This window comes from Amyelois transitella, chromosome 5 (genome assembly GCF_032362555.1).
Source record: "Amyelois transitella isolate CPQ chromosome 5, ilAmyTran1.1, whole genome shotgun sequence".
Classification (NCBI taxonomy): domain Eukaryota; kingdom Metazoa; phylum Arthropoda; class Insecta; order Lepidoptera; family Pyralidae; genus Amyelois; species Amyelois transitella.
The window spans coordinates 506,746-521,979 of record NC_083508.1 but is presented as its reverse complement, the minus strand read 5'-3'; the positions used below and the strand labels follow the sequence as shown (position 1 = coordinate 521,979).

The 15,234-nt window shown below is 37.3% G+C and overlaps 1 protein-coding gene across 1 annotated transcript; it reads left to right on the top strand.

Annotated features, from left to right (window-relative positions):
• The first annotated feature begins 8,587 nt into the window (after positions 1 to 8,587).
• LOC106139880 (uncharacterized) lies at positions 8,588 to 12,301 on the top strand. Its single transcript, XM_013341389.2, has 3 exons — positions 8,588 to 8,673; positions 8,978 to 10,328; positions 10,616 to 12,301. Exons 1-3 carry the CDS (start codon positions 8,588 to 8,590, stop codon positions 12,299 to 12,301), a joined length of 3,123 nt encoding a protein of 1,040 aa, XP_013196843.2.
• Positions 12,302 to 15,234: the final 2,933 nt, after the last annotated feature.

The following is a 15,234-nucleotide window of genomic DNA, read 5'->3' as shown; positions in this document are numbered from 1 at the left end:
CCTACCCCTCCGGGAAAGAGGCGTGAGTTTATGTATGTATGTATGTAATATTATTACTAACATAGCATAAGTGTACTAACATATTGTAAGTCCTATAGTTACTTGAATAAATAATTTTTCATTAATTCAATCATTTAAAACGTCCATTGCTAAAAGTTTCCGGAAGGGATTAAATTGTATTCGGACTGTCAGCTGTCTGGGCACTCACAGATCAAACATAACTCAAATATTAAACTAAAATAACAAGACATAAAAATAAACGTGCTATATATATTAAGATAGGATCCATTTACAAATGGTTAACATTAATTCGATTTTACGAAATAATTAATTCTGACTAAATATAAAACAACTCGAAATGCAGTTTCAATTTCAACCATCAGACACGTTTAGATTTAGATAGTTTAGTTAAATATGTATATTTACGATTATGCTTGCATTTGTGCCGTGTGGTTCCCGACAATTAAAATTAGGGCCACTGCATATCTTAATTAAGGAAAGGTCTAATAAACTTGGGATTCTTTTTGTAGGCGATGGGCTAGTGACCTGTCACTATATTTTGAATTTCAGCATACAGCTGAGCGTAGCATTTAGTCTTTTCGAGACTGTTGGCTCAGTTTACGCCGCAAGAGATATAGACGTGATTATATACATACTTGCTTGCATTTCATTTTTAATTTAAAATTATAGCTTAGCGTGGTCATTTGTCTCGTGAGTATTAGCTTTACCTATCCCGTTGAGTGAAAAGACGTAATTATTGTAAGTATGTACAACATTGTAACAGATATAAATTTAATTCAACTGTCTTACTTTAAAAGCAACTATAATTCGGGTTTTTAATGCATGTATGTATGTAAACGATTTGTGATCAATCATTTAAATGAGTTTCCTTGTAAAAAATTAAATTATCTTTGACTTTCATACATCTATTTAATTAGTGTAGGTATAGAATGTACTTATGAACATGCAATAGTTTTTTGTTAAGTTAACGTAAAAAGGAAATACTAGATCGTTTTAATTTTGCAATTATTGGTAGTAGTTTTGATTTATTTATACTAATATTATAAAGCTGAAGACTTTGTTTGAATGCGCTAATCTCAGGAGCTACTGGTTCGAAATGAAAAATTATGTTTGCGTTGAATAGACAATTTATCGAGGAAGGCTTTAGGCTATCATCTTGCTGCAACTATGAGGAGCAAAGAAAAAAATGAAAAACTTAAAAAAAAACGGGGAAAATTATTATTCTTCAATGATGCCCAAAATAACTATTACACGCGGTTTATTTTCAAAATTGGATACAAGGTATCACTTATTGACGTCACATCACTAAAATCTAATTATAACTGCTTTACCTCCTCACGATGTTTTCTATCACCGTAAGAGCATAGCTATAGCTAATGTACATAATTTTAAAAATAAACATTGGTAGATGGCCTAGGTGGGATTCGAACCTGTGCTTTTTTACCTTACGCGTTCACCACCGATGCTCTGAATAGGCATTATACTGTTGAAAATTTAAAACAACGTAATAAGATCGAGAATTTCAACAAAAATATACAAATTTTCAATGAAGACAGAATGTACCTAACTCAATTCCATCATTAAGCAGTACAGGTGAAGGTTCATTCAGTCTTTCCGAGACCGTTGACTCTGTCTACCCAGCAAGGAATAAAAACATCCTACAGTGAATAAGTTAATAAATATATAAAATTCTCGTGTCACAATGTTCGTTCCCGTACTCCTCAGAAACGGCTTGACCGAATCTCTTTTAAGTCTGAAAATCGGCCAACATCTATTTTTCATACCCCATAGTGATAAGGGTTGTCCACCCTTACCATTTTTTTAACTAGAAATTACTTAAAAGTTATTTATATGGCAAAACAACGTTTTCCGGGACAGCTAGTGTATTGTAAAGTTTGATTTTCAGGAGCTGACCGATCAGCTGATAATCTAAATATATAAAATAAGAAAGTGAATGACTGACTGACATATCCACGCACAGCTCAAACCGCTGGTCTTAGAGGCTTCAAATTTGGCGTGTAGGTACTTAATGTTGTCTAGGGGTGCACTAAAAGAGGATTTCCCGAAATTCCCGCAGGGACGGGAATCATGTTGATTTTTCGTTTTACGCGGACAGAGCCGCGGGTGTTCACTAGTTTCTTCTTAATCTTTGCCAAAAATGGGAAGCTTTCAATCAATTAAATGGCGAATCAGAAACGCCTTCGACCTCGTCCAGCTAACTCTGAATTACGGAGTCTTAAGGGACATTAAATAAGTTTAAACAACCTTTCACCCTGACCCTGCCCTTACCGGAGTTTCCGGGTCGTGAGAAATGGGTTAAATTCTTAAGAATGAAGCAACTCTTTACAGCATCATTTTGTCGTGTGGTTCTCGGCAGCCAATAAACAAATAGAATAGAACCACTCCATCTCATTCCCATGGGTGTCGTAAAGGGCGACTAAGGGATAGGCTTTTTAACTTGGAATTCTTATTTAAGGCGATGGGCTAGCAACCTGTCACTATTTGAATCTCAATTCTATCATAAAGCCAAACAGCTGAACGTGGCCTATAAGTCTTTTCGAGATTGTTGGCTCTGTCTACCTCGCAAGGGATTTAGCCGTGACTTGTTTATTAATGAATGTAAAACGTATTTCTTTTTCAATTCAAAATGAGCAACTCTATGCATTCAAAATCAAGACGAGAATGCAGAAACTACAAATGTAGGTGATCGTAACAGGTCGCAGGTCAAGAAAACTTGTGTTTAATGGCGGGTTTTGATTACCACTAGTAATCGTGATTACTTGGAATATAAACGGTTATATAATACCTAAACACACAACGTGTTATAATCTTTATAAATGAACGCGATTGGCAAGAGAAATTAGTTGGTTTTAATAGGTTTGTTGACATAATTGTGAACGAATTATAGACTTTTTTTTATACATACATTCATTCAGAAAAGTATCGGGAATGGATTATTTATTTATGGTTCCAAATTCAAATTTTTGTTTTTTTTGTTGTTGTTAGATTGGCACAACTGTTTTCCATTTTGGCGCGGAGTTTGAGTTGCATCTGTTGTTTACATTAAAAACAGTGCTATTTTTAGTTATATCATATCTAGTGTGTATTGCTAATTTCATAATGGATAAAAACATCGAACAAAGAGTTTGTCTTAAATTTTGCATTGCCAATGGAATATCGTGTTCGGAGTCACTGAAAATGTTACAGAAGGCTTACGGTGAATCGACTTTATCAAAAACTCGTGCTTATGAGTGGTACAAAGCGTTCAAAAGCGGTCGAGATGTGATGGAAGATTTGCCTCGCTCTGGTAGGCCATCAACGTCTGCAACTGAAGTTAACATCGCAAAAGTGAAGGAAATAGTGACTGAAAATCCTCATTCAACTTTGAGAGAGATAGCCACCGAACTTTCTGTATCTCACGAGTCGATCCGTACCATTTTAACTAATAATTTGGGTATGAAACATGTTGCCGCTCGGCTAGTCCCAAAAGACCTGAATTTTTTTCAAAAACTCAATCGCATGAGAGTCTCTGAGGACATGCTAGAACGAGTCAATTCCGACCCAACATTCATGAAACGCATTGTTACTGGTGACGAGACGTGGGTTTACGAGTTTGACATGCAAACTAGTCAACAAGCTTCGGAGTGGCGCCTTCCAACTGAACCGAAACCGAAAATACCACGCCAAAGTCGTTCAAAAGTCAAAGTCATGTTGACTGTTTTCTTTGACTATCGCGGTGTTGTGCACTCGGAATTCTTGCTGGAAGGTCAAACGGTAAATAAGGAATATTATTTGAGTGTTATGCGGCGTTTAAGAGAGCAAATCCGACGAAAAAGGCCAGATTTGTGGAAAGAAAATTCTTGGATTTTGCACCATGATAATGCACCTTCGCACAAGGCCATCATTGTGAACGAATTTTTAACCAAACACTCAACAAATACCATCGAGCAACCACCATATTCACCAGATATGGCTCCAGCCGACTTTTTTCTTTTTCCTAAACTAAATTACCACTTCGTGGCACCCGTTTTCAATCGGTAGAAGACATAAAAGAGAATTCGCGGCGAGAACTGACCTCAATTCCGGAAACAGCGTTTAAAAAATGTTTTGATGATTGGATTATTCGTTGGCGTAAGTGTATCGTTTCTAAAGGAGCATATTTTGAAGGTGATAAAATAAATTTGGATGAATAACAAACAGTTTGTGTATTATTGATCTTTTCCCGCTACTTTCTTGACAGAGTAGTATACTCGTAATAGCTGTCCCGGCAAACGTTGTTTTGCCATATAAATAATTTTTAAGTAATTTCGAGTCAAAATGTTAAGGGTGGACAACCCTTATCACTGAGGGGTATGAAAAATAGATGTCGGCCGATTCTCAGACCTAATCAATGTGCTCACAAAATTTTATGAGAATCGGTCAAGCCGTTTCGGAATACGGGAACGAACATTGTGACACGAGAATGCATATGTATATAAGATACGATAAATAATTACTAACAAAAGACATCAACGCGGTATAATCTTATCGCCTAAAACAACATACAAACATACATATAGTCACGTCTATATCCATTGTGGGGTAGACAAACCTAGCCAAAAGTCTCGAAAGGCCACGTTATTAGCCCAGTTAAGTGACAGGTTAATAGCCCATCTCCTACAAGAGGAATCTGAAGTTTATGAGCCTATCCCTTAGTCGCCTTTTACGACGTCCATACTGATTACGACGGAGCCGAACGTGGCCTTTCAGACTTAGTGAGACTGTTGGCTCTGTCTACCTCGAAAGGGATAAAGACGCGACTTTATGTATACTTACAAAACGGATATACAGACATACAAAAAGTCAAGCGGTAATGTTTAATTTTTCATAAAGCAAACATAAATTAATTGTAAATATTGATACATACATACATACATAAAATCACGCCTCTTTCCCGGAGGGGTAGGCAGAGACTACCTCTTTCCACTTGCCACGATCTCTGCATATTTCCTTCATCCACATTCATAACTCTCTTCATGCCAGCTCGGCGGTTTCGGGTAAATATTGATTTTGCATGTTATGTAGGTACGTAAGGAGACATCGGTGTCGTAACGTTCACGTTGTGTGTGTGTTTGGCGAGGCGTAACTCGGCAACATTCATTACAAAAACTGCGCCAACTGGGTTCGGTGCCATAAGCTTGTCAATATTAGGATTTGGGTTAGTTTTTGACAGTTGTTGCGTGTATACAAGTAATTAAATAACAAAATATCATACATACATATGATCACGTCTATATCCCTTCTGGGCTAGACAGAGCCAACAGTCTTGAAAAGACTGAATGGCCAAGTTCAGCTATTTGGCTTAATAATAGAATTGAGATTCAAATAGTGAGAAGTTGCTAGCCCATCGCCTAAAAAAGAATCCCAAGTTTGTAAGCCTATCCCTTAGTCGCCTTTTGCGACATCCATGGGAAAGAGATGGAATGGTCCTATTCTTTTTTGTATTGGTGCCGGAAACCACACGGCACCAAAATATCATAACTAAACTAATACTATAAATGCGAAAGTTAGTTTGTTTGTTTATTTGTTACCTCTTCACAGGCTATCTTCTGAAGTCATCTTGAAATCACGTATATGGGAAACAGGTTACCTTTGATTCCGGTAAAAACTATAGGTCTCGCGAGATTAGCGAAAAACCTGTATTCTTCCGTAGGTGGAGCAAAATTTGCCGCTTTTTGTAGGTGGCGTTTATTTCATTGCTTTTTCTATGTGGAGCTAAATTTACGCGGGTTGAAATCCGTTAAGGCATATTTACTAACTAAATAGAGATATGAAGTTCCCACATAGTTGACGTATGGTTCCCAGCACTTAAAAATAGGACCACTCCATATCTTTCCCAAGGATGTCGTAAACTCGACTAAGGGAGAGCGAAAGAAGGAAAATAGTCTTGGGATTTTTATTGTAGGTGATGGGCTAGCAACCTGTCACTATTTGAATTTATATTCCATCATTAAGACGTACAGCTGAACGTGGCGTTTCAGTCTTTTCAAGACTATTGGCGCTGTCTACCACGGAAGGGATATAGACGTGATTATATGTATGTAGGTAACCTTACATTAAGGATGATAGAAGATTGATGATCTGTTCGAAAGACTATAGCAGCCGAATTGACAAGTGTGACGCACATAGCAGTGTAGTTTATTCCGCCGCTTATTCTACACATGCGCTTTAGAAGCGGCAGTAGTTATAATTAGATTTAAGTGATGTGACGTCAATAAGTGATACCTTCTATTCAATTTTGAAAATATATTCTATTCTATTCTATAGTGGCACAGGTTCAAATCTTGCCGAAGCCAGTGTCTCTTTTTTAAGTTAGTACATAAGATTAATGCTAATCGATGCTCTTACGGTGAGGGAAAACATCGTGAGGAAACCTGCACATTCAGGCAACTGGATGTGTGACCATGATTCAATATGGGATATAAGTGCCCTTGAAAAGGTTGTGGTGGTCAGACGGAGTCCGCTCCATGTAAACTTGACTTACCTAAACCAGGATTGTGGTCATTTTCCAAAACCAGGTTTTTTTTTGGGACAAATTACAGTGATTGAGTTAGCCTCGAAGTAAGTTCGAGACTTGTGTTACGAGATACTAACTCAACGATGCTATACTTATATAGATAAACATCCAAGACCCAGACCAATCAGAGAAAGTTCTTTTCTCATCATGCCCTGGCCGGGATTCGAACCCGGGACCTTCTGTTTCACAGACAAGCGTACTACCGCTGCGCCACAGAGGCCGTCAAGCCTTATAAAGTGAACTGTCCGTATTCAAACCAATGTAGGTAATGCTTAAAAAAGGTCAAAGATTCATGTGCGAAGGAATCGAATACTGGAAAAAGTACTTTAACCACTCTACCAGTGAAGACAATGTAACTATTTATGTGTTAAATATGATACTTTGGCACGCTCAGGATCTGAACCTTGGACGCATCCTCACTAAATCAATAATCGCTTTCGGAACTAGCGTGATACGAAGGTTTCGCTCGTGTTTTTACATTGCCGCTTCCTTATTTACCTACCACCTTCCTGTCCATCATTACGTAGGTACATATTATCGCGTCTATATCCTTTGCGGGGTAAACAGAGCCTTGAAAAGACTGAAAGGCCATGTTCGGCTGCAGGTATGACTTAATGATGGAACTGAGATTCAAATAATTACACGTTGGTAGACCATCGTCAAGTAGAATACCAAGTTTATAAGCCTTTCCCTTATTTGCCTTTTACAACATCCCTGAAAAAAGACATGGAATGTTATTCTAAAGAGCTGGGAACTACAAGGCCATCATCATTTCGCGATAATAACTAAAATTTTCATTGGTTCAAGACCATTTTCCAATCACTGGCATTGAAATTGCAGAATTATACCTTATTTCAAGAAGTAATAACTAGGTGTCTTACCAAATTTACTTCCGCTGTTCAGGTTCCACCGGAGATTTCAACTTTTTCAAGGCGGGTTATGGACAAAAGTAAGTCAATCGAAAACCGTGAATGTCGTAAAAGGTGACTAAGGCTAATTAACTTGGCATTCTTCATATAGGCGATGGGTTAGCTAAATATTTAATTTAATATTTGAATCTCAATTTCAACATTAAGCCATACAGCTGAATGTGCCCTTCCAGCCTTTTCAAGACTGATGGCTCTGTCTATCCCGCAAGGGATATTCGCGACTTCGTACGCGTGGAATAGTCGATCGTAGTTTTACGTCAGATGTTTTAGTTACAAGATCACGTTTCTATCCATTATGGGGTTAACAGAGCTAACAGTCTCGCTAAGACTAAAAGGTCACGTTCAGCTGTATGGCATAATGATGGAATTAAGATTATTTTTTGTTCTTTGCCAAAAATGTGTGTGTGTTTAATCGTGACATTTGAGATAACGAAATGCATTTACGGATGCGATTGCAAAAAAAAGCTGCTTCGATGCCTGTAATCAACTAATTAAACATGTATATGAAAAACATTTCTCATTTTGTACGTAAAACACAGATTGAGGAATGGTTGGATATTAAAATTTTACTAGGACACTAGTGGTTTTCAAGACTGTTGGCTCTGTCTGCCCCGCAGGGGATATAGACGTGATTATATATATGTACATATGTAGGTTAAGTAAGCGATAAAGGCGTGTAAGGTAAGATAATATGTGTATGTAGATCTTTACGTAGGTAACTTACTAAAATTGGATTCCTCTGATTTCAACAAAAGAAAATCTGCCTCACTCGTTAGGGAAGAAAATGATAATTTATGACAAACTTTGCACTTGATTTCAATGGCATCTACTTGGCTTGAACCATACCGTTTTCTTTATGAAAATTGTATAATAAGTAGATTAAGTATTTCTGAATACCTTTACATGAAAACATACGCATTAGTCTGCATAATCGGACGAGTTTTTTTTAAACAGACGCCACGAGTCTAGACCACTTACATAATAATATGTCGAGACAGTAAATTAAAAACGCTGTACGTTTGTTTGTTAAATAATCCATTGTCCGTTCGGATTTCAATGCGATTAAAATGAACCAAACATTATGCGTAATGTTACATTAACTTTATCGGGCACTACAAACAGAGCGGCGGGCGAGATGGTCGGTGCGCAGGCGCAGGCGCTGAAAAAGTGAATATTTTTTAATCTTTTTGTTAATGATTCTTACAGCTTTTCGAGTTCTCAGTTCCTCCACTTTTGTAATTAGGGGCTCGGAGTCTACATAAAGATACCAACATTTTTCGTGATTTCAAAATGTGATATCCCACAGAGCCTTAGATCCAAAGCAGGTTTATTTGAGTGTGGTGCTTAATGCGGTCATTTTATAAAACCTCAATAAAAATTATTTACCTCTAAACAAATACATGAACTTAGGAACTTAGGTCTAAAATCCTGTGGCTTGCCAAGATACTAATTTATTGAACTATTGTTTCAGGTTATTCATAATATCAGTGATAATTGCAGCCACAATTATTGAATCACCGGTAAGTGCATATTCAATTCATCGTAGACCAAGACAAGATAAACATATACCACGTGAAGATCTTAAAGCTGAGGAAAGTATATTGGACGAAGTAAAAAATGGATCAACAACAGCCAATACAGTCAAAGATGATAATGCGAAAAAGACAACGGTAAAACTGTATGAGATAAACGGTAAGCCAAGCGCTGACGACAAAGTAGAAATAACAACTGCATTCATTCCTCTAAAAACTGATGAAGGAACTTTGAAGTCTACTCAATTACCAGTATACACGAGTTCCATGAAAGGGACGGAATCCCTATTAAACAAGAAAACAACACTATTGCCTGATAGTACCATTAGTTTAAAAGGAAATACTGAAACTGATAAGTTTGGTGAATTGACTTCGAAAATTCACTCAGATTTTGCGAGTACGACAACTTTAATAAGCAACAGGCCCAACGATGTTACGACCTTGCCTGGCAGTACTATTAATTTAAGAGAGAATGTAAGTAAAAATACTGAAACCGATAAGATTGGTGAATTGACTACGACAATTCACTCAGATTTTACGAGTACAAAAACTCTGACAAGTAATAAACCCAGCGATATAACGACTCCAGAAGCTCCTGTAGAAATAACTATAGATGCTACTGAATTACAAAATAATACCTCAAGCGAAAGAAAAACAACAGAACCAGTTTATGTTAGTACCAGTGTAATGACTGATACGACAGCTAAATCTGATAAAACAAAAAATGATGAAACAACGCAATCCAGCACAAGCACCACTCATAGTGAAGATTCTAATGCAGAACAAAGTGAACATAATACTCTTACGCCATCTGGGAAAAAATATACATTTATTGATAGAAAACGAACGAGTTCGGAAATAAGTACGTCAAGCAATGAACAAGACACACAAACTGAATCGACGCGCTTAAGTTTGGAGAAATTAATGACAGATACATCAATATCATCTTTAGGAACTTTAGCTGAAAAACTTAATTCTAAAACAACATACGCTTTCGATTTATCATCGACTTCTCCGTTTGGTCAAGAAACTATAAGCGTTACTTCAGATGACTCCACGCCCACCTCGTCAGGTAAAGAATCTTCCCCAAGGGCATTACAAATAACGTCTAAACGGGCCGGTTTTCTAGATTATTCTGCAAAACCTATGCCTGAAGCAACAACAGTTATAGAAAATTATGCTATCAGCGATAATATTAACCAATCCAGGGGGTTTTCTTCGATGTTCGAATTTGAGCCAGATAATGATCCGACACCCGACAGTAAAAACAAGGCATCGCAAAGTCAATTGGTAAGTTATTGATTTGTTTATAAACGCTAAAATATTTTTTAAGAAATAATATTAATCGATTTCAATGGCTGTGTGATTTATTGCTTTACAGCGCAACAGCCGTTAGATAATTATCTGAAAGTACTAGTTATAAGGTAGATAAGTAAATACATTAAATGATTGTGTCATATCTCTGTAGTATGATGCATTTTCCTTCGAATTATTTCTTTGAAAGAAATGAATAAATATTCGCCCCATAACAGCTATATGTCATAAAGTTTAAACTAATAAAATAACTGTGATTACAGGCAGAAGATGTCATGAGAGAAGAAATGATGAAAGAAGAAATGATAAACAATGAAGCAGAAAATGCGAACAGACACAAAGATAGTGATCAACTCAGCGTTAAACCAATAGACAAAAATTCTTTATATTCCGTGGGCCCAAACTACAAACCCATGAAAAAACTTGATGTGCAGCCTGCAAAGCCATTCATCAGAGACCCGGACGACCTTAGCTGGAGAAACGAAAGTATTAGTTCTCTAGGAATCGTTTTCAAAGCAAAACCAGCATCGAAAAATTTTACTGAAGTTTTAAAAAACAAAACTGAAACACAATTAAGTAACATTAACGACAGGGATAGTAAAAATGAGGTCCCAGATCTTCGTGAACGCTTGGAAAAAATTGCTGAAGTAAGAAAATCCAAGAAAAAGAAGGTGATTGATAAGTTTGGCGAAACCATTTACACAGATTACGAAGAAAATTCTAATTCCGCTGAAACTTCAAGTAGTACCCCCACTGAAAGAACTGCAACGCCGCCCTCAAACAAAGAGATCGAATATGTTGCAACTATAACAGAAGAGCCAGATGTAACGACACACATTCCAGTAAAACATATATATCAAAAAGAAACAGAATCTGATGCTGAAACCGAAACCACTAAGAAGCCTAAATTTACCTTGGGCGACTACTACGACATGGGAGATGATTATGAAAATGACTACATAACATTCCCTAAAATAGATATAAGAAAAGTCACAACGCGTTTGCCTTCCAAAGATACGCCACCGACGACTGTCTCCGTGGCGACGTCTGCGTTCCAGAAACCTAGCACACTGTACTGGCCGGACAGAAGACCTACTCTGCAGTACTTCCCACCGCGACCCACGAGTCAGAAATTTAACGTCCAAGGCTATGACGAAAATCCTATCAATAAATTGAATTATTATACATTTAAGGAGACTACGAAAAACATAGTACCTGTGGCTGTAAGATACACGACGGTACCCGCGCCTCCGGAGCAACGGAGACTCGAGCACCAGAACAAACAAAGAGCCCTAGATGTAAACAAATACAAAGAGGATTTGACAAAAACCGTGTATTTCACTCAGCCAAGAATAGCCGGAGTGGCCCCGGCCAACGGATACGAAGACGACGGACGTTACAACAGACCCACATATGTTATTAAACATTTCAAAGACTTGATAGACAAGGCTGCCAATGAAAACGATGATGAAAAAGACAACGACTATGATGTACCTGGATACACAGCAACCCAGGGCTCCGTTCAAGACTCGACTGTTGATAATCTGTTGAAGAGCACACAGAAATTGAATTTGGCCGAAGATTACGATTACGACGCCGGGTTCAGGAAAGATGTGATAAGTAGGTTCGTGGACAATTTCAACCAGAACAGTGAAAGGTTCAAGGTTGATTTCCCGATTTTGTATAACAGTAGCGTGGTGCACGCAAAGGAAGATAATGGGAATTTGGCAACGTCGAGTGCTTTTATGAAGCGTTTGTACGAGGATATGAACTGGAAAGCGAATGCGGCGAAGGGTAAGGATTGCGAGGGGTGTGACAGGAATGTGGAACTTCCTCCTGATTATGAGCTGCACTATTACGTCCCAGAGCAGGAGGAACGAGAGGAAGCAGAGTCTCGGGCGCCGTCTATGTACAGGTACTCCCTGTGGAGCCCGCCATCAAAGCGATAACGTCTATTGTATCACTTAGATTATGTAAAAGGTAATCATGATTACGTTGTCCACATGTTTATTCATGAGAATAATCGGTAGGAACTAATTACAGGTCCACAAGCGGCTAATTGTTTGTGACAAATTGTTAACTTTGCTGGTATAGATACCATTGGTAACTGTTATACCGTTATGCTGATTTTTGTGGAATTGGAATAATCCCGCTGCGAAATTAAATTCGGTGCTATGATTTGACTCACTGGCTGGAAAATCAATATATGAGACATTGTCAGTACATAAAAGCATCGTTATCAAAAAAGAAGAAATATAAATAAAAAAAATATATATATATTTTAGGTCACTACAGACGTAACTATTTGTATAAATTTCATAAATTATCTTACTTTTGATGCTGATATGCCCAACCGACATTCCAATTATTTATAATTATTAGTTAGTGAAATTATCCTCTGTTAAGATAATAGGTAAACACAATTTCAATTGATTTTCGTGTATTTTACGTTTTTGCGGATATTCGTAGACACGCAACAAAATGGCCGGTATAATCATTACATTGTAAAGTATTTTAACGTTCATTTATTACAAAGTTATTTATCTTCGTATAAAGGATCTGTCCACTCTGTAACTACCGAAGACGTGATTATGTGCATGTAGTTGTTTGAAATTAATCTTATTAAAATATAAGTCGTGCCGTGTGGTTCCAGAAAATTTAGAATAGGACCACTACATCTTGCCTATGGATATTGTAAAAGACGACTAAGGTAAAGGCTAAAAAACTTGGGATTCCTCTTGTAGTGAAAGTGGCTTTCCAGTCTTTTCAAGACTGTTGGCTCTGCCTTCCCCGCAAGAGATATAGACATGACTACTTATATGTATGTAAAATATAAGTAAGTTTCGCGTGGGTATTATTGAAATAGTTATCATCTTACTACGTTACATACGTAAGGACGAACGTGGTTCAATACATTTGATTAGCATTGTATTTTTACAATTTAGTACTTAACGGTATTGAATGATTTTAGATTCAATATACCTACCTATACGATAGGCTAGTCTGTCTACCCCGCAAGGGATATAGACGTGACTGTATGTATGTATGTTAGGCTAGTAATTTCACTATTATAGACAAACTTAATGTTATCTACAGGCCCACAAAAAAAATGAGGATCTATTTTAGCCATTTAGGCTTATAAGTGAGTTTAAGTAAGAAATTATATTTAAGTAAAGCTGTGTAATTATCTAAGAGTCTTAAGTTTAAAATCTGAATATTTAAGTCTTACAGAGTTTATATTCTAAGTTAGTTATGGCAAAACGTATTTTACATATTTAGTTATAAGTTATTTGCCAAAGACACTGTTCCAGCCAACGAGGCATTGTACGCGCGACGCCGTATTTATCGCGCGAAAAGCCAATCGCTCTTTCGCTTTTTATTATGACGTAAAACGGGACGGCGATAGTTATTCACGCGATAAAGATGGCGTCGCGCGTGACATTCTACGGAGGCAATTCTAAATGATTCTCTATTAATGCGTGCGTAATTAATTATTCATAATTAACGCAGTTCATCTTTTTCTATTTGACTTAACTCAAGTTTTCAAGAATCACAGATGGTACCTATAAATATTTAAAGTTAGACAATTATTCGTCTAATATTTAAGTATAGGGTCACTTACTCTCAGTAAATTATCCTTGTCAATTTGTCTTTCAGAGGTGCTATTATAAAATTTTAATTTCACAAATTCTCGGTGAAACTCTGGTGCTGTGTGATTCTCGGCACTAAAGAATAAGACCACTTTATCTCATTCCCATGGATGTCGTAGAAAGCTACTAAGGGATAGGCTAATAAACTTGGCATTCTTCTCGTACGGGCTAGCAACCTGTCACTATGTGAATCTCAATTCTATTATATAGCTATACAGCTGAACGTGACCATTCGGTCTTTTCAAGACTGTTGGCTTTGTCTACCCTCTAAAATCTTAACTTTTGGGCACAGTTTTAATTTGATAAAAGCACTCCTGCTGAGAATAAATGAGACAATTACTACATATCTTTGTATACTAATTGTATAATGTATATTGGTATTTATCAAGTGTGAGACAATAATGCGAATGTGATAACAATTAAAATGTTTTTATAAATACCACGCATTTTCATTTTGTCTGCGTTGCCTTTCAAACAACACTCCGAGATTATATCACAGTCTTTTGTTTTGTAATTAGGACGCGTAAGGCGTTTGTTTATATTAGTACGAATTGCCCGGCAAAATATTTGTAAGCAAATTACATCTGCTCTACATACATACATATGGTCACGTCTATATCCCTTGCGGGGTAGACAGAGCCAACAGTCTTTAAAAGAGTGATAGGCCACTTTCAGCTATTTGGCTTAAAGATAGAATTTACGCACGGAGGAGCTTGATATTTTTTGTCACTTGCAGTACAAAAGCATAATGAATGGGTGGAATGCCTGATAACCCGTCTAAGTAATCTTTGATCTTTTGACGGTCTCGGCGGCGCAGCGGTAGTACGCTTGCCTGTGACACCGGAGGTCCCGGGTTCGAATCCCGACCAGGGCATGATGAGAAACATACTTTTTCTGATTGACCTGGGTCTTGGATGTTTATCCATATAAGTAAGTATATTATCGTTGAGTTAGTATCCCGTAATACAAATCTCGAACTTAATTCGAGGCTAACTCAATCTGTTTTATTTGTCCCGTATATATTTATATATTTTATACTAACATCTTTTGATTTTCTTTTTCACTGAGACGGTGTAGGATCACTATTAAGCGTGGCAGCCGCGAGAACGCTTAAACACTATCGCTGTCTCGTTTCACGTCATAATAAAAAAGCGAAACAGCGATAGTTTTGAGCGCGATATAAACGGCGTCGCGCGTGCAATGCTACAGGGGGTGGTTTGAAAAACGCACGC

Excerpts from the sequence above, each read along its gene's own strand:
- LOC106139880 (XM_013341389.2), top strand. The coding sequence starts at position 8,588 with ATGCGTAATGTTACATTAACTTTATCGGGCACTACAAACAGAGCGGCG. Across the intron at positions 8,674-8,977 it reads CAGGCGCAGGCGCTGAAAAA|GTTATTCATAATATCAGTGA; the intron begins GTGAATATTTTT and ends CTATTGTTTCAG. Across the intron at positions 10,329-10,615 it reads AGGCATCGCAAAGTCAATTG|GCAGAAGATGTCATGAGAGA; the intron begins GTAAGTTATTGA and ends CTGTGATTACAG.